Here is a 27,936-nt window from a genome sequence, read left to right as displayed (position 1 = left end):
GGGGAGTTCCTTGGTTTTCCCGGCAGGACTTCCTTTTCCCTTTGCTGGCTTCCTCCTGTCTCCCCCGGGGTGGGATGGTACGTCTCACCCTCCTCGCCTTCCCGCCCCTCCTCCCCTCCGCAGACTGGGCGCCGCCGCCATCTTGGCACGTCAGGTTGAGGGAAAGAGCCAAACCCTGGATTTGGGGGGGGGCCCGGACAGGGGGACCCTCCCGCGGTAGACGGCGAGCCCTCCCCCCAGCCCTCATCCCCTCCACGTTTCGGTGCGGGGCTCTGAGGCGTCCCAAGGCCAGCCCGGTTCCTGTCAGGCCCGGGGAGGAGGGGCGGGCGGGGCAGCCGCTGCCTCCCCGGGACGGGCGCTACCACCCGGGCGGGGAGAAGAGCGCCTGGAGACCGAGGGGTGCGGAGCGAGCCGGCCGGCTCCCTGGAGCGGGGCGGGGCGGGGCGGGGCGGGGCGTGGGGGGGCGGGGCGTGGGGCGGACGGAACCACCGGGGCGGGGTGGGGAGGTAACGGGACGGGCGCGACCATGGCGCGGTGAGGGAGCGGGGGTGGGGATCGGTCCCGGGGAGGCCTGGGGCCGCTGGCTTGTGCGCCGTCTCGGCCGCCCCCCCTTTCGCCGCCGCCGCCGCCGCCGCCGCCCCGGGCATGTCGTCCAACTGCACCAGCACCACGGCGGTGGCGGTGGCGCCGCTCAGCGCCAGCAAGACCAAGACCAAGAAGAAGCATTTCGTGTGCCAGAAAGTGAAGCTATTCCGGGCCAGCGAGCCGATCCTCAGCGTCCTGATGTGGGGGGTGAACCACACGGTAACCAGCTCCCCCGCGCGCGCCCCTCCGAGCGCCGCCCCGTGCGCTCCCACGCCCCCCCGCAGGCCCGGCCCTCGCCCCGCGGGCCCTGCCGGGGACGCCCGCAGCCCCTCGCCAAGCCACTTGCACGCCCACCCCACCCTTGCACGCAGTCCCGGCCGGGTGTGCACTCCCCGCGCGCCACGCGAGGCCTGGTATCTCCGACGGTGGTATGCCGTCGCCCCCTCCCTCCCCTCCAGCCCCTCTAGCTTCCAGCGTCTGGCTTGCTCGCTTCGGGCAGTCCCTGGAGCTCAGGGGGAAGGCCTGGGTGTAGCGGAATCGCTTTCATCCCCTCACCCTGTTTGTTGCATGTGTTTTCCCCCTTGTTCCTTCAACCGGCTGCCAGCTCCCTGTCCAGTTGACAGGGCAAGTGGCGTTGGCCTGCCTGAATATTCCTCTATTTCTGTTTATTTGGTTGGTGCGACTGCTTAAAGTTTCCCATCCTCCAGACCTCCTCACCCCTGACTATGGAAATTCTCCCTGGGTTTCCTTTTTTTCTTCTTGAACAAGATGTATCAACTGGAGAAGCACAGGCTTCCTTGAACCACAGACACTTTACCAGGGTCTTCCTGGGTTAGGGAGAAGAGAGAATGTAACCATTTGAGAGAAGGTGAGGCCTGATTATAAGGAAGACTATTCATAGTAGAAATAATGTGTTTTCCTGCATTCTTCTATGGTGTTCATGTCAAAGACATTGACTTCTCTTTTATTGGGCTTTCTGTTGTACCGTCATGAAGGGTGTGATAGTGGTGGGTGGTTAGGATGAGAGGGCAGTCCCCTGGACACTTGGGGTGCTTTGAGATTGTCCTATCTCAGGAAGGGAGTTGGAGCCCAGGATTCATGCTTGGGCTGGAGGACTTTGGTTGCGCCCTGTTTGTTTAGGGTCTTTCTTTTTTCCTTTCCAACCACTTGCTCCTTGCCTTCTGACCATTTGCACTGTGAGTCCCTACACCAGGAATGAGCAGAGGAAGTAAAAGGACCCGAAACACCCAACTTCACCAACTACAAGTTTGGAATGAGGAAGATGAAGCTTTTGGCTTGGGTTTCCTGTGAATTTCAGTTCTTTAGGCACCCTTACTTTTCAGAGCACTTGAAATTGCCCGCAAGATCAAATGATGACACGGGGGCCTGGGGCCAGCAAGACTTTTTGCTTTGCTTTGGTAGAGGAGCCTTTCACTGGAGATCAATGAACCATAGTCTGAGCCAGGGTTCTAGATCTTTACATCTAATACAGAAAAGTGCATGAGTATGGTGAGGTCTTGGTTGGTGTTTTGGTCTTGGGCAGGTTACTGTTTTCAGTAACCTCCCTCAGGTGAGGGTCCTGGCCAGGGTAGGGAGTAGTGCTGGTTTCATGCCCAGACCCCTGGAAGCTGCTTGGGGCCAGTAGTCCAGCAGACTTTGTTTCTCCTGCTTCCTGCTGCCTCAGGGGTCATCTGACAACATTGCAAGGGAAACTGGGTCATCAAAATGTGGACCTTGTGTCCCTGCCTGGAAGTCAATCCTTGATTTTGTCCTACAGCCTACTTCTCACTAGAAAGCATCCTGCCTATATAGAGCATTTGTGGAGGTTCTTAGAGCTCCTGCCTTGGAATATTGCTGCTAACTACCTTGGGTCCCTTATTTTATACACAAAGACATGGAGGCCCAGCTGGAGGATTACCTCACCCATGGCCACAGCAGAAGATGCAGCTCATTGTCCGGCACCATGGGCTGTGTTATTCAGTGGTGGTGCTTGAATGGCAGGTCTCGCTTTCTGTGCCTCCTGTTCCTTAGTCCATTTCTCAGCCAAGTGCCAGGATAGGTGGGGATGATGGTCTTATTAGAGAACCTGAATGCACGCTCAGGTGTGTGTGCCCGTGCCTGCCAGCTCCCGGGAGCGTGTGTGATGTTGGGTGTTCTGATAGGCGGGCAGTGAGTCTGCCCAGATGTGGGCCTATGCATGGTAGATGGATAGGCATCTGTGAGTCTTACTTTCTTGGACTAGGCAGTCACCCTCTTTCTTTGCCAACTTGAAGAAAAGTTTGAGGGCTAGCTGGAAAGGCGTTGACGTTAAGCAAGACGCACGGTTCTGGGCGTAATGAGCGGGTGCCTCAGGGGACAGACACTGGCACCACTCCCTGGACCTGGCAAGCGGCACAGCGCAGTTGGCCCTAAGGCTTAGTGCTTCATCGGGGCCTGCGGTAAGGTCTGGTACTTTAGGGTCCCCCATCTGGGAAATGGAGGCAGCTCCCCAGAAGAAGAGTGGTATAAAATCTTGCAGTTCTCTAGGGGGTCAGGACCACATAGTTCTTGGTGGATTGCCAGCCTTTCTGGGAGGTTGCCTTCCTTCAGAAGCCCACTTTTGCCAGTTTTGGCGATCTGAGGCTTCAGAGATCGCATTTCTTTGAATCTTTAAGTTTCTCACCCCTTTAGGCGTTTAGGGCATGATAGTCTATGGCTGATGGTGGATGGATATGCCTTTATGGAGAGCAGAAGTCAGTGACTCTCTCCTGGGGTGGTTGATTTACTTCCAGTTGGAAAAAGAGAGGTTTTTGAGCTTGGTGTTGTCACAGGAGCTCCTCTCGGGGACAAGAGATGCAGCCCATGGACTTTGTGGAGAGAGACTGCAGGGAAAAAAGTCAGAAGACTTTGGATCTGGGGCACCCAGCTGGCTCAGTCGGTGGAGCATGTGACTCTTGATCTCGGAGTCGTGAGTTTGAGTCCCACGTTGGGTGTAGAGCGTACTTAATAAAACTTAAAAAAAAAAAAAACTTTAGATCTGTCAGGGGAAAACTAGTAAAGAGAGAACCCCAGTATTTTAGTGGATGAAATACAGTTTGGAGGTAGAGAAGATTGCCTTGGAGAGGGGTGTGGAGACCAGAGGAGGCCGACCTGACTTGATGACCTGTTGGCCATTTTAGGAACCAGGTATTCGTGAAGCTTTACTCAGGTGATCACAAGGGTTAGGAGCAGTTGGCGGTAACTATATTTAACCATGTAGGAACCTGCTAGACTGTTCTTCAAAGTGACTACACCATTGTACATTTCACCAGCAGGGTGTGGGGGGTTCCAATTTCTCCACATCCTTGTCAACACTTGGGATTATCTGTCTTTTTTATCATAGCCACCGTGGTGGGTGCGAAGTGTTATGTCATTGTGATTATGATTTGTGTTTTCTTGATAGCTAATGGTGTTGAGTATCTTTTCATGTGCTTATTGGCTATTTATATATTTTCTTTTTTTTAAGATTTTATTTATTTATTTGACAGAGAGAGCAAGAGCATAAGCAGGGGGAAGGGCAGAGGGAGAAGGAGAAGCAGGCTTCCTGCTGAATAGGGAGCCGGACGTGGGGCTCAATCCCAGGACTCTGGAATTGCCTGAGCCGAAGGCAGATGCTCAACTGACTGAGCCACCCAGGCGCCTGGGCCATTTATGTATTTCCATCAGAGAAATATCTGTTAAGATCTTTGTCCATTTTTAAAAAACATTTTTGTCCATTTTTAATTGGGTTGTCTTTTCATTATTGAGTTATAACAGTTCTTTTTTTTTGAGAGAGAGAGAGAGAGCGCGTGTGAGCATGAGATGGGGGCGTGGAGGGCACAGGGAGAAAGAGAGGGAGAAGGAGAGGGAGAAACAGACTCCTTGCTGAGCAGGGAGACAAGGGAGCTTGATCCTGGGACCCTGAGACATGACCTGAACTGAAGGCAGACACTTAACAGACTGAGCCACCCAGGTACCCCTTGAATTATAAAGAGTTCTTTTTTTTTTCAAGATTTTATTTATTTATTCATAAGAGACAGAGAGAGAGAGGCAGAGCAAGAAGCAGGCTCCCCGCTGAGCGGAGAGCCCGATGCAGGACTCGATTCTAGGACCCTGGGATCATGACCTGAGCCAAAGGCAGATGCTTAACCATCTGAGCCACCCAGGTGCCCAAGAGTTCTTTATATATTTTAGGTACAAGTCCCTTATCAGATATATGATTTGCAAGTATTTTCTCCCATTCTTTGGATTATCATTTACACTTTCTTGATGGTATCTTTTGAAGCTCAGGTTTTTAATTTTGATAAAGTACAATTTATGTATTTTCTTTGCTTGCACTTTTGGTGTCATTTCTAAGAAGGCTTTGCCTCACACAAGGTCATGAAAAGTTACTCCTATTTTTTCTTCTAAGAAAAACTCTCATAGTTGTTGTTTTTTTAAGATTTTATTTATTTATGGGGAGAGAGAGAACGAGGGGGGAGGGGCAGAGGGAAAGGGAGAAGCACACTCCCTGCTAGGCAGGGAGCCTGACATGGGGCTCGATCCCAGGACCCTGAGATCATGACCTGAGCCAAAGGCAGATGCTTAACTGACTGAGCCACCCAGGTGCCCCAAACTCTTACACTTTTAGCTCTTACATTTAGGTCTGTAATCCATTTTGAATTAATTTTTGTGTATGGTGTAAGGAACAGATTCATTCTTAAGTCTGTTCATTTCTCTCCCACACTCCACCCCCATGCTGTCCATGCATTTTCTTTGCTTAATGCAGACCCAGAGCCTCTTTTACCTGCCTTTTTCTCTTGCTCTGTGACTTTAAAACTCTTTAGTAAGTATTCCTGCTCTAGTGGGGCCTTTGGATAAATTTGCCCTCGGCCAGGCCTTCCCACCTCACGGAGAACAGGAAGAGAAGAAAAACCATGGTATAAAAAAGGAGGACTAAACATAGGAGTGAATTTGTTGGCACCTGTGGCTCTGTTCTTGCCCTTTTCCTCTCTAGTTTGAGGTCTTACTTGGACTTCCTCGGTCTTGGGGTTTTTCAACTCATCATGTTTTCTGATGGCGGCAGGTAACACCTGATTGTCAGTGCTAGCCAGCTAACTGCTGCGCCACCCACAGAACCGCAGGACAAGTCAAGAAACCTGCATGCCCTGCCCACGCCTCCTCGGTTCCTAGGAAGGTCACACAGGGAAGTAGAGGCTTCTGGAATCAGAGTTCAGCAGACTAGAACTAGTGGCTGAATTTTCATCTCCAGTAGGATCAGCACAGAGTGAATTCTCTGCGCCTAAATTTCTCACTCAGCTTGTGTAGCCTCATTATTTATGCTGATGGCTCCTGGAGTTAATCGTGTGGTTAATCCAAAAACTATTTACGTGACGTGAGATACAGCAGATTTCCCATACGAATATGTTGTATTTAGCGTGATACTTGAATGAATATGCATTCTACAAGTGCACTTGTGCTGAAGGGAAGAGGGGTCGGCCCAGGATTGTGCTAGATAGTCGAGGACAGGCACATCTTCCTAGAACATTGCTTTAGTCATGACCTTTCATGCTTCAAAACTTTTTTTTTTTTAAAGATCTTATTTATTTGTCAGAGCGAGAGAGAGAGAGAGAGCACAAGCAGGGGGAGCTGTAGGCAGGGGAAGAAGCAGGCTCCCTGCTGAGCAAGGAGCCTGATGTGAGACTCCATCTCAGGACCCTGGGATCATGACCTGAGCCGAAGGCAGACGCTTAATGACTGAGCCACCATACCCCGATCCTAGGCCTTTCTGACATGTATTTATTTCTCTTCAGCTTCCTCTGGCAAGCGGCTCTCTGACTCCCACCCCCACGCAGCACCCATTTCTTCATGTTCCCCCCCCCTTTATTTATAACTCCATAGCACTCATCAAATTGTATTCTTTGCTGTCTGTTTTCCCAGCTGGACAGAGCCCATGTCTTCTCATTTTTGTATCCCCAGCTCTGGCACTGTCCTGTCATAATAGTAAGGCCCTCAATACACTGGGCAGAAGTAAACTGATTAGGAGTTTGGCAGCGCCTGAGCCAGGTCAGGAAAGGCCTTCAGTGCCAGGCTAAAGAGGTAAAACTTTACCCTGAGGTTCAACTTAAGTGGGGATGTAACATGATCTTGTAGATTCTTCCAGTGTCAAGTGCTCTTGGCAATACCAGGAGAGGCATGAGGTGCCCTGTTTCTAGCCTGATGTGTGAGGGCCAGGAGTCTTTGTGACCGTATTAACCTCACCCTCTGAGCCTCTGCTGTTCTTGATGTCTCTGCCCCTGTGTTCGCACTACGTGTATACCACTTGACTTTGAGTTTCTCTGTGTCATGGGTTTGTCTCATCTCCCCAATAAGAGAATAAGCCTTCTCCTCTTGTGTGCACTGTGTGCACACCCCCCTTCGTGTGCCCCCTCCTCCCTAACATGAAGTACAGCATGTAGCAGGTATCTCAGTAAATGCTTGTTCAATTGAAATTGAGTAGAACTCTCTGGGGCTATAAAATTTAGCACAACCAAAAAAAAAATAGTACAGCTAGTCCCTAGAGTGAATCATCTGCATGGGGCCCAGCGGAAATGAGGGGTGAGCCTACAGAGTTCATATATATGGGTTCTCTCAGAAATTTCCTGCTCTTGGGTTGTGTAGTCAAGAAAAGAGATGAAGGGAGAACTAAAAACCTGCCAACTTATAACCATTCGAAGTAGGCTGAACCAGAAGTTACAGAGAATTAACGAATAGAGCGTTCTTGAATAGCTGCCGTTAGAAAAATTCACCCTGGCCCAGGATAGCTGACCCTGTCAGGCAAGGGCTTCAGTCTTTCCTAGTCATCCCAGCATTTGGTGCCTTGGTCTTGGCATCAAATCTGGATTTTAGACTAACGCAGAGTCAACGAGTAGTACGTCCTAGAACATTCTGGTATAAAACCATGCTCTCTGAGCCAGTGCGGTGTGTTCTTTCTAGTGTGGAGGTGTGAACTAGGCAAGGTGGGATGACTCAAGAACGGTGAACGTCTTAACTTCCTCAACTGTCCGAGCCAAGCAATATATGCCAGGAAAAAGGAAGTGGGACAGCGCCCATGAATTGTTTCTGTTGGCAGGAAAACCAGGAAGTGGAATGGTTTCCTCCATAGGCACACACTTCACAGTCAGGTTCCCTGTGAGCACCCCCTGGATGGGGGTTGGTGTGGCTTTTGTCATGTGGCTGGTAAGCCAGTGTGGTGGCTATCACAGACCTGGATGCTGGGGATTTTCAGTGTCCAGTTTGATGAGTTTCAACAAATGTATATTTGGTCACATAATTATCACCGCAAACAATACATAGAACACTTCTGTCACCCCAGAATCATACCTCTCGTGTCCCTTTATAATCAACTTCCCTCGGCCAACCCAGGCAGCTTCTTACTGGATTGCTTTCACTGTAGATTCCTGTTCTGAGCCACCTGAAATCCTGTAGGATTTCATATAAATGGACTCATGCAGGATATACTCTGGTGTCTATGCCCGTCAGTTTCTGCCAGCAGTTTATTGAGTCCCTGCCACACTGCCAACTTTGCTGATACCCTGCCGTCCCCCTCCCCAGCCATATACACGCCTGTGTCTGCCTTCACTTCCATGGGAGCAAATTAGTTTTTTCAGCAATTCTAGGAAAAGTGTGGTTCCCCAGCCCAGATACTGCGTTAACTCGAACTTATTCCATCCTCTGACATTTCCACATAAAAAAGGTTTGGAGCATGAAAGGGGCAGCAAATTAAATGCTGTTTCCCCCCATTTATGCTCCTAATGAGTCTCGGTTATTCCCTCACTACCACATGGGCCTCATTGAGATAATAGGATTTGCAAGGAAAGTCTCTGGGAGACATAAGGCTGTGCGTCCCCTCCCCCCTATTCATTAAGGCAGACCTAGGGTTTCCTCTGTAAATCCTGAATCCATTAGTGGCCACTGGGTTGAGGGTCAAATGTCAAATACTCCACTGTGAAGGGAGAGGACATCTGTGGCTAATTAGACCGCTAATTGGCTAAGCTGGGGACAGGGAAGGGCAGGATGCTTGCTCTCAGCTTGGTGCCAATGGGACGCCAGCCCCCTGTCAGCCTCCAGCTCCCTGAAGGGGGGTGAAAGCCAATGGGAAGGTTTGTTTGCAGTGGGGCAAGGCACCCTACCCCGTCTCGTCCAGTTCAGCCTAAGGCAGGACATGGCTTAAGGAGCTGGCCCTGTTTTAATCAGGAGGGAAAGAGTGAGCCAGTGGCCAGATGCCTAGCTCTTCTTGCTTTAAATTTAATTCTTCACTTTGGAGATGAGTTATACACCTACACAAACTCATCCAGCTTTGTTTCCTACCCCAACCCAACATCTTGAGTGACCCACAATTTGTGTGAAAATGTTAAAGGCCTCAGGACCCACATAGGTTGTGTTATGTTTATTCATTGATCCACTTATTGCTACATTTGACCAATATTTATGTAGTACCTGCCATATGCCAATCACGGGGCCAAGCACTGTGGAGCCTCCAAAGATCAGTTAGATGACCTTTGCTTACAAGGATCAGTAATACGATCTTGGCTCACTTATAGTCTAGCAAGCTTGTGAGGTTGATAAGCATTAACTACAACGTGAGGGAGGCTGTGTGATGGCCAAAGGATGGATACAAACACTACTTAAGAAATTCCAGAGTGAGGGGCGCCTGGGTGGCTCAGTTGGTTAAGTGACTGCCTTCGGCTCAGGTCATGATCCTGGAGTCCCCGGATCGAGTCCCACATCGGGCTTCCTGCTCAGTGGGGAGCCTGCTTCTCCCTTTAACCCTCCCCCATCTCATGTACTCTCTCGATCTCTCAAATAAATAAATAAATCTTAAAAAAAAAAAAGAAATTCCAGAGGGAGAACATTTATGGTCTAGAGAATCATGGAAAGCTTCATGGAGTAGGTGCCTTTTGAGCTGGAATTTATCAGGTTGGGAGAATTTCAATAGGTGGAGATGAGGTTGGGAGCTTCTTTGAAGAGAAGAGCAGAAAGACAAGGAGGGAATCCGTGGACATGCTTTTTTTGGTGAGATGGTGGCATTCACGTTGTAGTGTCTTGTGTCTGAGGCCCGTGGCCTACCCGCGGAGAACCTCACTTTCCCCTTGCTTTGCAGATCAATGAGCTGAGCAATGTCCCTGTGCCTGTCATGCTAATGCCAGATGACTTCAAAGCATACAGCAAGATCAAGGTGGACAATCATCTCTTCAATAAGTAAGTGGCCTCCTGAGTGGGCTCAGGTTTTGTGGGCAGTCCTTTCCCTCAAGGCGGAGAGCTTCTGAAAACTTGCGCATGGTAGTGGTCGGCACCTGGCAGGGTGTGACAGCGACACCTGGATCTCCCAGCTGACAAACTGGCTGGGAAAATGCATTCATTATGTGCCTCTCCCCTTTGTGTCATTCTGTCATCTCCTTTATCTGCCTACCTCCAGGGTCCCTCGGGGCGTGTGGCCTGGCCCAGGGTGATTCATCTGGGGCCAGGTTAGATAGCAGAGAAGCTGCCAGACATGTTCCTGGCCCGGGATGCAGCTCTTCTGTCTCCTGACGGGTGTGTGAGCCACAGGCTGAGCATGGTGCCCAAGGGCACCATCCGAAGTAATTGCTCCCACTTTTGTTCATTGTAGCTTCTGGGACTAACGCTAGTGTCTGAAGGGTTGAAGCAGCCGTTTCACCTGGTGCAGGGTGGGGCCTGCTCTAAGCCCTTGGGAGGCCTTGCTTTTTCAGCCTACTGTGGGCCACCCCGGGAAGAGCTTGCTGCCCACACCCTCCTTTCTGTGCTCGCATCCCGGGGTCCCACGGTCCCCGGCACCCTTCCTCCAGCTGGGCTCTGTCACCCCACCATTGCCAGACTGTTAGCCTGGAGGGGAGGCTTGGTTTGAAAATATCCCTTAGTGGCCTCTCTCTGCCATAGTATGTAATAACAACATTTTATTCTAGAAGCCATTTGTCTTCAGAGCTAAGCAGCCACTGTGTAGAAGAAAAACTCCTGTGTTTCTGCTTTGCTCTCACACTGCTACCACACACATTTCACTTCCCTGGGTTTTCCACACGTGGGGCAGTTCTGTGGGACAGCGGGGTGTCCTGCCAATGCAGCTGACACTGTCTACCTGGACTTAGCATCGGGCCCCGCAGGTTCCGTTCCACGAAGCTGCCCCCCTGCCTTCAGGTGCCAATCGCAAGTCTAGGTTGTCACCTGTGTTAGTGACCAGCCTACTGTGGATCCCACATTCCCACGACCCTCCCTCTTGGGTTCGGTTAATTTGCTAGAGTGGCTCACAGACCTTGGGAAAGCAGTTTATTTACTTGCTTACTGGTTTATTATAAAGGATACAACTCAGGAACAACCTTTCCGGGTGCACCACCCTCCCCACACCTGCACCTGTTCAACAGCCTGGAAGCTCTTGAGTACCACCTTCCTTGCAAAGGCATGATTGATGAACCAGTGGCAATTGGTGATGGGTTCAATCTCCAGCCGCTCTCCCCTCCCTGCAGGTCAGGGGAGTGGGACTGAACGTTCCAACCCTCTCATCCTGGTTGGTTCCCCTGGCAACCAGCAACCCATCCTTTGAGGCTTTCCAAAAGTCACTTTTTTTTTTTTTAAGTAGGCTCCATGCCCAGTGTGGAGTCCAGCGTGGGGCTTGAACTTACAACCTCTGAGATCAAGACCGGAGCTGAGATCAAGAGGCAGATGCTTAACCAACTGAGCCACCCAGGCACCCCCCCCTTCTAAAAGTCACCTTATTATTTTTTTTTTTTAAGATTTTATTTATTTGAGAGAGAGAGAATGAGAGATAGAGAGCATGAGAGGGAAGAGGGTCAGAGGGAGAAGCAGACTCCCCCCTGAGCAGGGAGCCCGATGTGGGACTCGATCCCGGGACTCCAGGATCATGACCTGAGCCGAAGGCAGTCGCTTAACCAACTGAGCCACCCAGGCGCCCTAAAAGTCACCTTATTAACGTAAACTCAGATGTGGCTGAAAGGGGCTTGTTATGAATAAAAAAAAAAAAAGACATATTTATTGCTCTTATGATTTCAGAAATTCCAAGGGTTTTAGTTGCTCTGTGCCTGAAACAGGAACAAAGACCAAATATGTCACAACATCACACTCCCTAAGGAGGGAGAAGCAGCCCTTGGCCCTGTGGCAGGAAAGGAGGTGGCTCTGTCCGAGGGCTCAGGGCTCTGGAAGGGGGCACCGCACCACTGCCTATTTCAGGGTCCATGGCCTCTGGTGAAGTTCCACCACCTTGACATCTTGGCCTAAAGCAGAGCATCCAATCTCTTCTTTGATCTTTCTTTATTCCTTTTGTCCTTTCAATAACTGTTGATGTGCTGATTGTTAGACTGTGGTGCCTTTTACTAGAAGAAGGGGACAGGAGGCAGAGGAGGCCCCTGCCTGCAGGAGAAGCCACTGCTGTTTGTTTCCTCCAAGTGTGTCATCCTGGAGTGTAGTCAGGGGCACGGATTTTTCAAAGTCAGTTCCCAAGCAAGGGGACCATTGTAAAGATGGAGGATGTGGAGATGGCCTCCCTTCATGGCAACTCTGTCCCCTCCTGGGAGTCTGTGGCTTATTGACCAGGGAGTGGGGAGGGTGGAGATTGGTACTAGCAGCCCACAGACAAGGCTTCCCGAAAAGATGGGATCCCGGTCAGCTGACGGAGGACGTCTTCAATCCAAAGCACCCTCGTCCTCCATCCCGGGGGAAGCCCAGGGCTTCCCAGATGTGGCCATCTTCAGGACGTGTTGGTAGAAGTGTCCTCAGAGGAGAGGGTGCCTTGGTTGAGAAAGGCCGCTCCTTTTAGCCATCAGCCTGCCGGCCGCCTCACACCAACCATGCACACGCAGTCACTCCCGTGTGCAAGCACAGCCCTTGTGCAGTGCAGCCGACGCTCCGGTTCGCTTCTCAGCACGTGAGGCTTTCCCCTTTCATGTAAATTTTGTCAAAAGAGAACACACCCTTAGAAAAAGTATATAAATTGTAAGGATACAGCTTGACTCATTTTTACAAGATGAACACGGCAATGTAAAGTTTTAAAACTCTTACACGCTCAGCATCACCAGGAGTGTTTGTTAAATACTCCAGACTCCTCTCCAGAATTCCTGGGGCCTAGAAACCTACATTCTGAGCGCCGCAGATTGTTCAGGTCCCGGTGCCCTGTGGCCCAAACCCAGGGAAGTTCTGTTGAAGAATTAGATGGGCAAGGAAGGGCTCACGAAGACATTTCTCTGCTTTGCCCTAGGGAGAACCTCCCCAGCCGCTTCAAGTTTAAGGAGTACTGCCCCATGGTGTTCCGGAATCTCCGGGAGAGGTTTGGGATTGATGATCAGGATTACCAGGTACGGAGTGTCTTTGTAGAGTCGGAGGGGTCAGGGAGTGGAGTGGGGTTAGGAGGCCACCGGAGACATGGAGAGGAAAGTCTCCTGTTCCTGAGCTCTGTCTTCCTGTCCTGTCCTGCTCCAGCTGGGTGGTCTCTCCCAGGTTGCCAGCAGGCTCCTGCAGGGCTCGGGGCCCTGGAAGTGCTAAGTGCTTCTGAAGCTGCAGGCAGACTCAGGCTTCTCTCCCTGGGAGGGCGAGGGGCTGTGGAAGCCCCTTCACCTCAGTCTGACATTCCCAGTCTAGGCCCAAGAACCCGTCTCCTCTGTAGTTTGACTTAAAAGAGCGAGTTGTTGCCGGCGGGTGATGAGGCCTCTTAAAGCAGGTAAGGCAGAGTAGAAAAGAAAGCCTCGGAGGGTAGTGTAACCTTGGCAGGTACGTGCGCTGCCGCCTCTGTGGTCCGGCTGCTGTGGGAAGGGCACCGGCGCGGCCGGGGCTGGTAACCCGCCTGCAGCCTGCTGGGAGCGATTGTCCCGGGCTCAGGGACGTCACAGTCTGACTCCTAGTCTGTGGTTTCTCCTACTGCTCCACCTAGCACCTTCCGCGGACCTTCTGCCCCTGGCAGACAGCCTGCTGGTGACGGTGGGAGAATTTTCCACTTCACTTTGCTAGCAGTAAGAAATACAGCTGACTTGCAGTTGTCTGGGGGCGGGGTGGGGAAGGAGCGTACAGCCTGGTGAAATCTAAAATGGATGTCCAAATCTTTTAAAATACCGTAACCCCTCCAGGCCAGGTCCTAGTAAGCCTTTCATGGAGTAGTTCCTGAGGAGCAGGATGCACCTGGGTGAGGCCCCACTCCTCTCCTGTCCACTCTGGAGGGCGGCCTGCAAAGATGCCATCCCCAAGAGGAGGGCGCAGGGATGCCGGAGGAGGAGATGCCAGGGACGGAAGGCTCCAGAACGGCTGTGCCTGAGAGGTACTGGGAGGTGCCTCCAGCCCCCTCTGTTAGGACCAAACCCTGAGCTAAATCAGGATCTGATTGGAGCTGGAGGTTTTCTAAAAACTTTGGCCACTGTTGCAGCCCCAGATTGCTCGGACACCTTCCTTCCGCTGTGGCTCCTTCCCTTCCCGTCGGCGCTCTAACCACATCCTCTCCGTGTCTGCGTTTTTTCTCTCATAACCTTGTGGGCAAGTGATTGTGCTCACGACATGTGGTGTTCAGGGAGGGGACTAACCGTGTAGAGTGTCAGAGCACACTGCCTGGAAACGAGGCAGGGATGGGAGCGTGGGGCCTGCTCGTCTTCCCAGAAGGAGAACTGGGCTGGGGGAGTGAGGCCCTCCGCTGTGGAGCCTACTCAACATTTCTGGATTGGGGGCACCTTGTTTTGGGGGTGCCCTTTTAATTTAGAGAGCATCTCACCACTTCAGACTTGAGTCTTCCCCACGAAGGTGGCGCTCTCTCTTTCCCCTAGGGTCTTGTGAGGAGGCACTGGGTGAGGGCAGAGCATCGAATCCTAGATAACAGCCGAGGAAGGGGCTTGGAGAGTAGGCATTTCTGCCAGCAGATCCCCACATGTGTCTGCTTGGGAACAGGGACAGCTGGGGCCTCCTCTCTGCCTTGCCTTTCAAAGGTCTTCTCCTGGTGTCTGCTTGGTGAACACATCCCTTTAGTTGACTCACACCTCCCCCTCCACCCCCTCTAGAGGCTTTTGCTCTCTGATCCTAATGGGAATGGGGCCTCGAGGAGGAGCATTGGCAGAGCCAGAAAACCTCCCCAGAACTGCCTCATAGCTCTGCACAGACAAGCAGGAGTTTGAGGTGAGGGGAGAGGGGCTGGGCAGAGAGGCGAGGAACCCCTGCCTGCTGTGGGAAGGGTTTTCCAGCACCAGGGTATGTTCAGGGAAAAGAGATGACTGTCCGTTGCTGCTTCATGCTGGACTTCTTGAATATTCCCTAGGCTTTGTCTTTGTCACCCCAGGAAACTGGGAAAACCATCTTGAACTGCCTCCTTGTGTTCCAGGTCAGGAAATTCAGGAGTGGAGAAGTGAAATGGCTCACCCAAGGTCAGGTCACCTGTAGGCGTCAGGTCAGGGCCCAGCCCTAACGTCTGAGGCAGGGATTTCGTGGACAGAGTAGGTCTCAGGTCAGAAGGAAAGGAAACATTGTGCAGCTGGCCCACTGCCCCTCCAGTCAGGGATTAGGAGCAGGTGGTCAGGAGCAACTCTTGTCACTCTCCAGGAAGACCTGTGGGAGAGAAGTGAACTTCCCATGACACCAGGGGTGCGTCAGGTCCTGCCTGTCTCAGCGTGGTTGGCCCAAGGAAAGGTCAGAGCCCTTGTTCCTCTCCCAAGACCAGCCTGCTTTTGTCTTGGTCCCTCAGAACTCAGTGACGCGCAGTGCCCCCATCAACAGCGACAGCCAGGGCCGCTGTGGCACACGCTTCCTCACCACCTATGACCGGCGCTTTGTCATCAAGACCGTGTCAAGTGAGGATGTGGCCGAGATGCACAACATCTTAAAGAAATACCACCAGGTATGGTGAGTCCCGAGCCTGGGCGGTAGAGGACGGGTGGCCGGAGGGAGGAGAGAGCCCCTGGGCAGCTTCCTGGGGAGGGATGGGTCCTCTCGCAGCAGCCGCCGCCTCCTGAGAACCGAGCACTTGGCCTTCCCCGGGGCCGGGTGCAGAGTTCAAATGCCTGTTGCAAAAAGGGAAAAAGGAGAAATGAAGGCATGTTGCTTACTCAGTCCCCGTGGAACAGCTATTTCTTGTCAAGAGTCGGGAAGTTGCCCCCTCTGGCACCTGCTGCATCTCTTCCAAAAGAGGTCCCGTGGTCTGGGTAGGGTCGCTTCCTTTCCCATCCGGGCTCTCCGTGCCCCGGGACGCTGTCCTGGAGGGAAGCAGGGAGTGCGGTAGCAGCATCCGAGCGCCGGGCCTAGTGCCTGGGCCTTCAGGGAACGCTGCCTTCTCTCTGGGGCACCGGGAGGTAGTGAAAGGGACTTCTGGTCTTTGGGGCTACAGCAGAACCCCCGGGGTGCCGCATGGCTAGGGACTCCTGGCAAGGAGGGAGCCGCTCTTTCCCTACAACCCACTCGCAGGCCTGCCTCAGTGATTCTGTTTCAGACGGAAGTTTCAGGGGCCACCCAGTAACACGAGGCCAAAGGGGCCCTGCGCGGCCCGCCCAGCCTCTCACTCTGCCCGGCCAGCTGGGGGCGGGGGTGGCCACGGCCTCTCTTAAGTCCGAGGAAGCCCCATGACTTCACAGGACCCATCTGGCCTGGAGGCTCGACTCCCCGGGAGCGTTTGAGCCTGGGGTGGGGGGACTCCCCTGGCCGTCCCGGCGTCTTCATTCCTTCCTTAGCCACCCGTCCTTCCTCCCTTCACTCTAGTTCATAGTGGAGTGTCACGGCAACACCCTTCTGCCGCAGTTCCTGGGCATGTACCGCTTGACCGTGGACGGCGTGGAGACGTACATGGTGGTCACCAGGAATGTGTTCAGCCACCGGCTCACTGTTCACCGCAAGTACGACCTCAAGGTAAAGGGCTCTGTGGCCCACAGTTCTGTGGCTGCCCTCCCTCAGGCTCCCGCACAACGGGAAACCCCTGGAGCGTAGGTTTCGGCACAGTCAGGACTCTGGAGTTGATGTGCCTAATTCCTCTGGGTCAGAGGCTGTTGGAAGTCCAGGTGACAGGGACGAGAGGTTATTTAATGTGCCGTATTTATGTCACCGTCGGTGTTCTTCAGCTCCCGTTGGGGGCATGTGCACTCCGGGGGCGGCCGTCTGGGGACAGGCCGTGCTGACGCACGCCCTCTGGCATGTGTCCAGGACACACACGTTTCTAGACACAGAAAGGAGCATGCTTGTGCCTGGGAGCCACAGTGCTCCGCTGTTCTCGAAGCCGGCTTCCTGACTCGTCAGCTCACACCCCTGGCTCCCTCCCCGCTGCAGCCACAGGGTCCGTTCCCACACGGTCCGGGCTCTGCTCCGCCCCAGTACCTCTCACGGCCGCCCGGCCTCTTCCCTGCCTGCTCTTTTCTCCCTCTCCGCCTTCTGTCACCCAGTTACTTCCTGCCCGGCTCGGGTGTCACTTCCTGCAGGAAGCCGGCCTGGATCGCCGCCCCTGTGCCACCTGCGCTCAGCGTGTCCTCCTCCCCTGTCCCACCTAGCACCAGTGTAGTTAACGGGTTAATCGTGTGACCACTTGTTAATGCCTGGCTCCCCTGTTGGGAGGCAAGTCCCCTGAGGGCAGGGACTGAGTCTTGGTACAGTCCTGTTGGCTGCGCGAGAGCCTCGTGTCTAAGCAGAGCTCCGTCAGTGGTCTGTGACAGAGGACGTGAACGAGTTGCTGCCTCCGGGCCCCTCGAAGGTTCTAACCAGCCTCCTTCAGTTCACCTGCTGCCTCTCCCCAAAGACGGGTGCATGTTTTCTCGCTCAGCGGACTTTGCCTCAGCTGGACCTCCCCTGACGGCTCTTACCCTTGCAGGGCTCTACTGTCGCCAGAGAAGCCAGTGACAAGGAGAAGGTATGCGGGGACCCGGACTGATGGAGTGTGGCCTGGGCCACTTGGAATCACCTTCTGTTGGTCTTCCTGGCCCTTCCTCCACCACAGCCCCTAGCCTGGTTCCCACTTACGCCCTCTGTCCCCTCTGTCGGGCTGTGTCACTGAGCACCCGCCTGGCCTCGGCCGCGCTCTCCAGCCTTTGCCAGCTGTCCACAGTCCTGCAGGGCTGGTGACTTCTGTCTCATGGGCCAGCCTCAATCGGGCCGTGGCTGCCTGAGCCCCGAGGTAGCCCAGGCTCAGCAGGAAGACATGCCTTTGGTCTGTCCTCCCGGTCTGATGTAAGCCACATAGTTGCCATCCCTGCCTCCCGAAGCTGGGACTGCAGCCTCCTGTGCTGAACCTGGATTTGACAGGTCGACCGTCTGTGTTCTAAGGACCCTTCCCCTTTTTGTGCCGTCACCTCTTGGGGTGAATGTATTGGGCCACCCAGCCTAACACTGCTGTTGCTCTCCCAGGCCAAGGACTTGCCAACATTCAAAGACAACGACTTCCTCAACGAAGGGCAGAAGCTGCATGTGGGAGAGGAAAGTAAAAAGAACTTCCTGGAAAAACTGAGGCGGGACGTAGAGGTACTTACTAACCCTCATTTTCACCTTGGTTGAGGAGGGCCCCCTCTTGTCCTCAGAGCAGGAGCCTCTTTAACCTTAAGAAAAATTGAGTTCACAGGGTGTCTGGCTGGCTCAGTCGGAGGAGCATATGACTCTCGATCTCGGGGTTGTGAGTTTGAGCCCCCAAAAATAAGATCTTTAAAAAAAAAGAAAAGAAAAATTGAATTCACTACTTCCCACATCCCTGGAAAGGAAGGCTGGTGATTTGAGCAGTGTGGGTGCAAATGAGGATTCCATCACTGGGACACGTCTGTGCCAGTAGAGTCTTTGTAGCTCAGGTTGGAATGCTTTCCTTGATCTCTTCACTAGTCTATTCCAACACCTTCTTCAAACGCCCCTAAACTTCCTTTCTGGAAGTGTCCCCTTCATGGGTGGGGGGTGTCGGCCATCAGAGCAGTGGGAAGGCAGCTGTAAGATCCACCAGCCAGGCCCTTCTCTGGCTCCGATTCCTCACTTTACCTGGCAGCCTTCTGGTGGAATGGACTTCCCGTGGAGAAGTTCGTCCGGGGAGGACAGGTGCTAAATAGTGAATGTGTTACCTGGACCACTTGATAACTCAGTGTCTCCTATTTTAATAAATTGGGAGCCTATTCATTAAAACCAAACCCCTATAGACTTTTAGAAGTGTTTTCTTATTTTTTTTATTGGGGTAAAATATACATAACATAAAATTTACCATCTTAACTGTTTGAAAAATGCACAGCTCAGTGGCATTAAGTACATTCACCCTGTTGTGTGGCCATTGCCACCATCCATCTCCAGAACTTTTCATCTTCCTAAACTGAAACGATTACATACTATTCCCCACTCCCCTTCTCCCTAAGCCCCTGGCAACCACCACGCTACTTTCCGTCTCTGTGAACTGGACTATTCTAAGTACTTTATATATAAGTGGAATCATATAGTATTTGTCTTTCATGTCAGGCTTTTTTCACTTACCATAATGTCTTCAAGGTTCATGTGTATTGTAGCATGTGTCAGAATGGCCTTCTCTTTTAAGGTTGAATAATATTCCATTGTGTGTTTACCCGTTTTTCCATCAAAGCGCAACTGGTATAATAGTTAAGATTTTCCAGAGAAACAGGGCGCCTGGGTGGCTCAGATGGTTAAGCGTCTGCCTTCGGCTCAGGTCATGATCCCAGGGTCCTGGGATCGAGTCCCGCATCGGGCTCCCTGCTCCTTGGGAGCCTGCTTCTCCCTCTGCTTCTCTCCCTCTCTCTCTCTCTCTCTCTCCCTCTGTCTCTCATGAATAAATAAATAAAATATTAAAAAAAAAAAAAAAAAGATTTTCCAGAGAAACAGAACCAATAGCAGGGCGCCTGGGTGGCTCAGTCATTGGGTGTCTGCCTTTGGCTCGGGTTGTGGTCCCGGGGTCTTGGGATTGAGCCCCACATCGGGCTCCCTCCTCAGTGGGGATTCTGCTTCTCCCTCTCCAGCTCCCGGTGCTTGTGTTCCCTCTCTTGCTATCTCTCTCTGTCAAATAAATAAAATCTTTAAAAAAAAAAAAGAAAGAAACAGAACCAGTAGATGGTGCCGATGGCTGGCTGGCTGGATGGGTCAGTAGTTAGACAGACAGCCAGGTGTTTAGTATAAGGAATTGGCCTCCACAGTTATGGAGGCTGATGTTCCCAAGAGCTGCAGTCGGCGTGCTAGAGAGACCCAGGAGGGCAGATGGTATAGTTTCAGTCTGGAGGCCAGTGGGCTCAAGACCTCGGAAGGGCCAATGTTTAGTTCATATCTGAAGGCAGGAAGAAACTGATGTTCTAGCTCAGAGGGACTCGGGCAGGAGGATCCGCTTTTACTCACAGGAGGGTCACCCTTTTTGTTCTGCTCAGGCCTTCAGTTGATTGGATGAGGCCCACCCACATTAGGGAAAGCAGTCTGCTTTACTCCTTTTGCCAACTCGCATGTTAATCTCATCTACAAACACCTTCACAGATGCACCCAGAATAATAGCTGACCAGATGTCCGGGCACCAAAAATTAACCATCGCACTTGGATCGATTCACTGTGAAGAGTGTGGCTGTGCACATGGGCTTTACGAACGGCTTTCTTTCCTAGGAAGCTTTTCCTTCATCACCGCCTGCTCTGTCTGCCTTTGTTCTGCCTCTCAGTTTGCCCAGAGTCCTGCGCCTTCCTGTCCTCCCTTTCTCCCTACTCTCCTGAGAGGAAGTTAAGGCAGTTTGCACATTTCACTTGTTTTCACTTGCCTTTGCTTTCTTGGTGTTCTCAGGTGGGTAGGAGTGGGTCTGGGTCATGGACTCTCTCTCTTCTGGGACCTCGGCCCCCCTCTCCTTGGACCTTGGGAAAGGCGCGTCCAGAGGTGCTTGGTGTGGTGCCCCCCACCTTTCTCTCTAGAGGAGAGGCTGCTGATCTATCATCGGGCTTCTTGTGCTTTTAGAAGCCCAGGAGCCTGTGTGTGGGGCCGCTCCGGTCACCGCGCTCCATCGGGCAGTTTCCCGGCGACCGCGGCAGAGTGCCCGGCTCGTGCTGCGCGGTGCTTGCGGGCAGCTTCCCTCCGGGTTTGCGCCAGCGACTGTGGCCTCGGGGTTCACGGAGCTGGAGTTCCCGCTGGCCGGCTGCACCTGTGTCAGCCCCTTGCTTTCGTTCTTCAGGTCACAGAGTCACAGCCCAGGAGCCCCGAGACACCGTCCCGCTCGGGAGGCTCGTGTGGACGCCGGCCCTGCGCCCGCCACTTCGGACATCTGGGAAGACGTTCGAGTGGCGCTTGGCTCTTTCTTAGGGGCTGTTCCCTTTTCTTTTCCTTCTTCTCGCCGTTCTTGCCCCGACTGGTACGGGAGCTGGTACGTGGTGGTTCGGGCTCTGCCTGTGGCCGTCCGTCAGAGGCACGTTGTACCTCACAGCCCAGCGTGCGCACACAACGGATCCACTGTCCACCTCCTTTCTCCTATGACCTCTCACATTTTCTGTTCTATTTCATTGTATTTCATAATTAAAAAAATCCTGGCCCCAGCCTACTGACATAGATCTCGGGCCCCTGATGGGTGATGTCTGTGGTCCGAAGGACGCTGGCCTCAGCGCACCGCGGCGCCCCGCTCCTCGCTCCGACTCGCCGCAGCCTCTCTCAATCCCAGACCGAATGGGCCTCCTCCCTCGGGGTTCCTCGCGGCTTTCCTGCCACAGCTTCTGCCTGCCTGACCGTTCCCCATCCGCAGGCTGCCTCAGCTGCTCTCCCCAGGGAGGTCCCCCGCCCCCTGCCCTGGCCTCCCACAGCTCCTTGCCCTCGGGCGTGGCCGTCCTCCCCGCGGGACCCTGAGCTCACTGAAGGCAGAGCCTGGATGGCTTGTTCTCGCCTGTGTTTGAGAACTGGAGAATGGCCTTGAAGGGAGGGCCTTTTCTCCCCTTTCCAGATGCCCCCGGGCATGCCCCGCGTAACGTCTTCCTCCATCTCTCCTTCCCCACCTGCCCTAGTTCCTGGCCCAGCTGAAGATCATGGACTACAGCCTGCTGGTGGGCATCCACGACGTGGACCGGGCGGAGCAGGAGGAGATGGAGGTGGAGGAGCGCGCTGAGGACGAGGAGTGCGAGAACGACGGGCTGGGAGGCAACCTGCTCTGCTCCTACGGCACACCTCCCGACAGCCCGGGCAACCTGCTCAGCTTCCCCCGCTTCTTTGGCCCCGGGGAGTTCGACCCCTCTGTTGACGTCTATGCCATGAAAAGCCATGAAAGTAAGTAGGAGCCTGTGTCTGCCCTGCCCACCCCTGCCCCCCCCCCCCGTGCGACCCCCTTAGGCCCATTGTTTAGGTGCTCCCCCCCCCCCATTCACTGCTGACTTTGGCCTTCTGCCTGCGGGCTCTCCTCCCGATCTGCCACCAGGAACTCTAGCTTCTGGGGCCCTGGGGCCCTCCTCTGTCAGGCTTTCCTTCCCCTCTCTGCTTGTCCTGGAAGGCGGAGGCTTGGCTCGGCCCGGTTTCATGGTTCTAAACTCTGAGAAAGACTGTCCACAAACAAGAGAAGAGCTCTGGAGGCTTCTGAGAAGGGCCCATTAGCATTCCTTTCCTCAGGGCCACGACGCCAGCGGTGGGTCTGGGCCTCAGGTCTGCAGGGTTCCGGGCCGGCTGTTCCTGCCCTCTTCCTCCCCTGCCCCCCCCAGGTGCCCCCAAGAAGGAGGTCTATTTCATGGCCATCATCGATATCCTCACGCCGTACGACGCGAAGAAGAAAGCCGCCCATGCTGCCAAGACGGTGAAGCACGGGGTGAGTCCCCCCTGTCGCCCCTGGGCCTCCTGCTCTGAGACGCCCCTGCCCCCGCCCCGGGCACCCCCACCGCTCTCCCTGCCGGGCGATTTTCCCCTGCTTTGCTGGCTCCTTTCCCCAGGGCCGCTGGGCATGACCGCAGGTAACAGCTTGGTTTACCTGCCCACGCTCCTTCCCAGAGAACCCTTTTCGCCTTGGACTTGAAGCTCCTGTCTCCACACAGGGACCCCACCCAGAGATCCCGAGTCTCTCTCCTGCCTCCCCACCACCTTGCCGCTCCTTCAAGGGGCGCGCGCTCGGGGTTGTGAATCCGAGGAGTGAGGCCAGGGCCACTCTGAGACGGAACCGCTCCTCCAGACGGCCTGCCCAGCCTGAGGTGTAGCCTTGCTCTCCTGCGCCGAACTGGAGGCTCCTGAATCCCCAGGCTCCTCCCAGCTGGAGCCTCCCAGTAGCCACCCAGTTAGGGCCAGGAGCTTGACCTGAGTCATGGCCTCTGTGTGTTACAGGCAGGGGCTGAGATCTCGACTGTGAACCCTGAGCAGTACTCCAAACGCTTCAACGAGTTCATGTCCAACATCCTGACGTAGTTACCTTCTACCTTCAGCCAGAGCCAGAGAGCCCGATGTGGGGTCGGGGTCGGAAAAGGGAGAGGGTATATTTGGGCTGGATGGGAGGGTGGGGAGCAGAGGGGAGGGCTTTGGTGAGGAGCCGGCAGCCCAGGTTGGAGAGACTAGCGGGGGGGGAGGGGAGGTGCTGTGTGCTCACGTACTCACAGGGTGCACCTCACCTTCCGCTCACCCTGGATTTTCCCCCCATTTGACCCAGGTTGAAAAGGGGTTTCCTTTTTGTTCCCTTGTAACTTTTTACAATACCTTGGGGCTAGAAAGGACTTTGTAGGTTTATGTGGGTTTCGTTTCTGCAATCTCATTGCTCCAGGTTTGCTATTTATAATGATGTATGTCATCACCCCATCACCCTCCCCATCCCTGCCCTGCTCTGGGCTCCCTTCAATGAAAGAGGCGCCCCGAGGACCCGGCCGAGGGTCCAAGCGCTCTGATACCAGAGGAGAGGAAGTCAGACACCTCAGCCCTGCTACATTGGGTCTTGTCTGGATTAACTTTTTTAATTTTATGGAGTACTGTGTACAACTTCCTCCACCTTTTCACCTCGGATTCAAGTGAAATGTTACTGGATTCCTCCATGTAAATGCTGTCCTCCCGAAGGAACGCTCCAGATCAACATCAGGCATCTTGGATGAGGAGAGATTGCCCAGGGGCGTGAGTTCATCCTCACGGGATGGTTGGGGGTGGGGGTCGAGGCTGGGCACTTGGACAGCTGGTCCTCACAGAACCCCATGGACATCACCCATGCCCCTGGCCCCTGGCCTTGCCACATCCTGTCTATAAAGCCTGCCTCCCGCTGGGTCAAGAGGAACTAGGAAGCATCTTTATGGATAGCAGGACCCCCAGACGCTGCAGGGTGTCAAATGAGGTCTTGTGCCCTCCATCCATTTACTTCCTTCTGACCTTGGCCCAGGTGCCCGCCCTTGTACTTGAGCTTTTCGCTGGGGCGCATCTCCACATGCTTGGGGCCCTCCTTGCAGAGATATGTCTTCAAGCGCCAGGGTCACCGTGTAGATGATCTGATACCTTGTGCCTGTGGTCTGTTCCCTGGACGGTCGTGGCCAGCAGGGTGTGCGCCCCCCCCCACCTTGGAGGGTGGCACCCAAGCCTGAGGTTGCTTCAGAGTCACTTGAGGAGGGGACCCAGGAAATGCAGCTTGGAGGCTTGATATGGGGGGATCGACCTGGCCCCGGCTTTGGGGCTGTTTTCCTTGATGCCCCTGTCTCGACCTTTAGCAGACCTGCCACCCCCTGGGCTCCCCCAGGGGTGGCATCCTGCACCTTTCTTCAGGGCCTCCACCCAGCTGCTGAGCGACCCAGGTCTCAGAACTGAGCCACGTGCCCTCCTGTGACACCACCAGAGCAGTCTGGTCTGGCTAGGAAGGAAACAGCCCTGTGTTGGGGGAGGTACATTTCTGCATCTTCTCACCCCCTTACCAGGAACTGGGGATTTAGGTTGAGATATGGTAAAACTTGTAGATAACCCCACAGATGCGAAGGAAGTTTATAGAAACATTGGAACGAATGGATTGGTTTCCTGTGGCTCCCTCCAAGCCTGGCCGAGCTCAGCTTCTGAAGCAGGAACCAGCACCATCTCTGGGCCCTACCCGCAGCTTTTAGGTCAGGGAGGAATGGAGGCAGCATTCTTGGACCCCGCGGGGACTGCTGGAACCATTCTGGAAGAGGCAAACAGGTCAAACAACCGCCCTGGCTCCAGAAAGCGGTCGCAGGTAGCTCCGAACTGCAGCGGCAAGACCAAGTGACTTGGGGAAGAACTTGGAACCAAGAGGCTCATGGAGAAAATCGATCTGACTTGGGAAGGGATTACGTAGGAATAATGTTTGGACTTGATTTCCCCACCTCCTAATCAAGAATGAAAATTCAGATCTGCCCCTCAAGAGGCCCAGCATCTTCTGAGCTTGGTGGGCTGTGCTCCCGTCGCCACCCCAGCCTCGGGCTCCCGCCGGCTTCCTGCATTTGGGCTGCTGATCCTGTTGCCATCGTGTGTATGAAAAGTGTAACACAATCCATCAGTTAAAGATGAGCTACCAGGTATCTAACTTCTTTAACATTGAGTTTTTGTGTTTTTATAGGTTTTTCTTTCTTTTTTTTTTTTTTGGTATATTGTTTACATTTTGAGAGTAGCGTTCTGTTTCAAATGCTCTTTTTGTTTTTCTGACAGTATTGTTGTTTGGGTCAAAACATTTGAACTGTGGTTGGGTGGATTTTAGATTTTTTTTTTAAAAGGTCATTCTCTGTGCTATCTTCAAAACCTTGGGTTTAGCCCTCTAATTCCTTTGGCATTCGAATGTTCAAAAGCTGTTTATCTTGGTTTATACCAGTTTTCTTTCTCTTTTTGTAATGAGGCAAGTATATTTGGTTTGTGGTCTGAACGTGGAGAAAGTGGACTGACCCCCCAGCTCATGTCTGCCCCCATTCCTTTCTCCGAGCCCCCCTGTTCCCTCTCTGGGTTGTAGAAGGCGTCCAAAGGCCAGGGACTAGCCTCAGCCTCCCTCTCCGGAGCCCGGGAGAAAAGCTCCGAGAGTCTGACAGCACCCCAGAATAATTTGGGGTCTCCCAAGAACAAGGGTGTAAGAGTAGAACGTGACTGACGGGGTGAGGCCTAGAGGGGGAGCCTGTGCAGGATTGCTCGCCCTTCCCCGGCTCCACCGCCTCGCCGGTCCAGCTTCTCCCGCCCTGAAGCCTGTGGCTGAGAAACCAGTCTCCCAGGCCTCGCAGCCCAAGCGAGGGTTCTCCGAGAACGCCACTGAGACACTAGAGGAAGTCCTCTGGCCCTTGTTCTTTTGAGTGAGCCACGGAGTGTGCCCTCCCCCCCCACTGCAGGCTCCTTCCCTGTGCCCTGCGGTGTGGGGGCCCCGGGCAGAAGCCAGCAGTTCCGGGAGCGGACTGAGCCGGTGCTCCCCCTCTCCTTACCTAGCTCAGGGGTTACTGGTCTGGGGCAGGTGCCGTGAGTCGCCCCTGGGGCTGGTCTCAGTGGCACCCCCTAAGTTCCCACCACAGGCAGCTCTCCCTCCCTCTCCCTCCTTGTTTCTCTTGCCTGTGCTTTAGGCCTCAAACAGGGCCCCTGGTCGTGCTCAGGGCTGGGGACTACAGACTCCTGACCTACCGACGTTCCACTCTTCAGTCCGCCAGGGCCTGCCCTGGGGAGGTGGACCAAAGACCCAGGACTTTTCTCAGCAGCCAGTCCCACCCTCCCAGTTGTCTTTTTACCAGTTCAAGTGGGGAGGGAAGGAACTTTGGCACTCCCTGGCATTTGAGCTACTCGAGTGTCGGGGGCCAGAAGGGACTGTGTAACAGCTCTGGCCTTAGAACTGTGGCTCCCCCAAGTCTAGGGACCCCACTTCTTTCTGGCAGAAATGGCGGTGGGAGGGTCCAGCCTGAGCACAGGAATCCCAGGGAAAACCCAGTTGAACAACTGCCCCCGAATCTACCAGCCATCTGCAGGGGGCAGGGACACAGCCCACCTTCCCTCGGAGACATGCCACGTATGAAGAGCACTTCTAACGGGAAGAGGAGACTCAGCTGTCCCCAGCGGGTTGTGCTGAGATCCTTGGGAGGCTGGGGAGGAAACTTCCAGAGGAGCCCCCTCCCCTGCTCAGAGCTGTTTTGTGAGTTGTGAACCAGCAGTCTTTTGGGGGGAGGGGCGAGCTGCTTGGCACACCCGGACATCAGGTCAGATCATTGTCATCAAAAAATGTGAATGAAGCTTAGATTCACCTCGTGGGGTAGTGGGACACACTGGCACCCATCATATGGACGTGACTTCTCGGTTTCTCACTGCGACCTCCATTTTTTTAAATAGGAATTTTCAACCCCTTGTGCTTGTCTAATGTCTGCTCAGAACAGTTCAAGACCCTGTTACTGTTTTAAAATGCATGCATGTTAAGATGAATCTCCAACCCAAGGAACAAATAAAACTCAAAAAGCTTTGTGTACACATCTGTCATGTGTGAGTCCTTTGGAGATGAGCCTTTATTTTTTTCAGAATTAAAAGGTTTGGGTCCCAGTTTCAAAGGTTGCTTGGACAAAATCCGTGTGTGACTTGAGTTTGGAGAAAGAATATAGGCTAGAACTTAGGCCGCCGACTTCCACATCTGGCTGGTAATCCTGACCCTTCTGTGCACACTGAGGAATGGACAAACCACTGGCCCCCACTTCTCCAGCTGTGTAAGACCAACACCGGCGGGGGGGGGGGGGCACACACCTACCACACCTGTCCCTGCTCTCCCTTAACTAGCTACGTGGTCACCTCGCGTATCTCATGTTCTCCATGTAGACTCTCAGCTTAAAATCTAGGGGTTCTCCCAGTGTGGTCCTCGACCAGCTGTATCAGCAGCAGCTGGGAGTCAGAAATAAATTCCCAGGTCCCTCTGCAGATCCGAATCAGAAACGGTTTTAACAGGACCTCCAGGTGATTCTGATGGAGGCACAAGTTAGGGAACCACGGCCACAGGTTGCAAGCTGGAATCATTTGGGAAGCTTTTAGGAAAGACAGGTACCTAGGCCTTTAAAAGCCAGTTAAGTCAGAATCTTGAGGGATGGAATCAAAGTATCTGTGTGACTAATGTGCAGCCAAGGTTAAGAAATGCTGAACCACAAGGGTATTACTTGTGGCTACTTGGCCCAATTTCTACCTGAAACAATGAAAGATTTAAGAGTTTTCCAGCAGAACTGAGTGAAAAGGATTCTAGACTTTGGGGTCAAATGGAAAATGGGTTTCCATCGTTGCTCCACCACTTATTAAAGTGGCCTTGAGCAAATTAACTGCCTTAAGTCACCATGATGATTAAATTTTAGAATGTGTAAAGCACTTTGTGCCAGGCTTAGCACACAGCAGGCCCTCAGCAAGTCATCTGTAGATGTTACCCCACTGGTGCACCAGTAGAGGATGCTCTAAGTCAAGAAGAAAACCCAAGGGCTGAGCTATACCCAGAGGAGCTCTTTGTAACTACCAAGCTGGGGAGAAAGATCTCTGGTAAAAGACCCAAAGACGAAAAAGCAGAAGTG

General features: G+C 53.5%; 1 protein-coding gene across 2 annotated transcripts; it reads left to right on the top strand.

The window, feature by feature from the left end:
* The first annotated feature begins 505 nt into the window (after nucleotides 1-505).
* Nucleotides 506-26,864, top strand: PIP4K2B (phosphatidylinositol-5-phosphate 4-kinase type 2 beta). Of its 2 annotated transcripts, none has more exons than XM_025859264.2 (10): nucleotides 506-804; nucleotides 9,704-9,801; nucleotides 12,824-12,920; nucleotides 15,278-15,430; nucleotides 16,285-16,431; nucleotides 17,381-17,419; nucleotides 17,914-18,027; nucleotides 21,499-21,757; nucleotides 22,183-22,286; nucleotides 22,793-26,864. In XM_025859264.2, exons 1-10 carry the CDS (start codon nucleotides 646-648, stop codon nucleotides 22,871-22,873), a joined length of 1,251 nt encoding a protein of 416 aa, XP_025715049.1. In that variant the 5' UTR covers nucleotides 506-645; the 3' UTR covers nucleotides 22,874-26,864. The 2 variants fall into 2 exon arrangements, with proteins under 2 accessions (XP_025715049.1, XP_073739947.1); XM_073883846.1 differs by lacking the exon at nucleotides 506-804 and adding an exon at nucleotides 1,355-1,453.
* Nucleotides 26,865-27,936: the final 1,072 nt, after the last annotated feature.

Source organism: Callorhinus ursinus, unplaced genomic scaffold (assembly GCF_003265705.2).
Source record: "Callorhinus ursinus isolate GAN/ISIS: 27379988/994484 unplaced genomic scaffold, GSC_fseal_2.0 scaffold52, whole genome shotgun sequence".
Classification (NCBI taxonomy): Eukaryota; Metazoa; Chordata; class Mammalia; order Carnivora; family Otariidae; genus Callorhinus; species Callorhinus ursinus.
The sequence above is the reverse complement of the archived record's forward strand: the minus strand, read 5'-3'. Positions and strand labels throughout refer to the sequence as shown.

Coding starts and splice junctions, on each gene's coding strand:
- PIP4K2B (XM_025859264.2), top strand. CDS start 646: ATGTCGTCCAACTGCACCAGCACCACGGCGGTGGCGGTGGCGCCGCTC. Junction 16,432..17,380: donor ACCGCAAGTACGACCTCAAG/GTAAAGGGCTCT, acceptor TTACCCTTGCAG/GGCTCTACTGTCGCCAGAGA. Junction 22,287..22,792: donor CCAAGACGGTGAAGCACGGG/GTGAGTCCCCCC, acceptor TGTGTGTTACAG/GCAGGGGCTGAGATCTCGAC.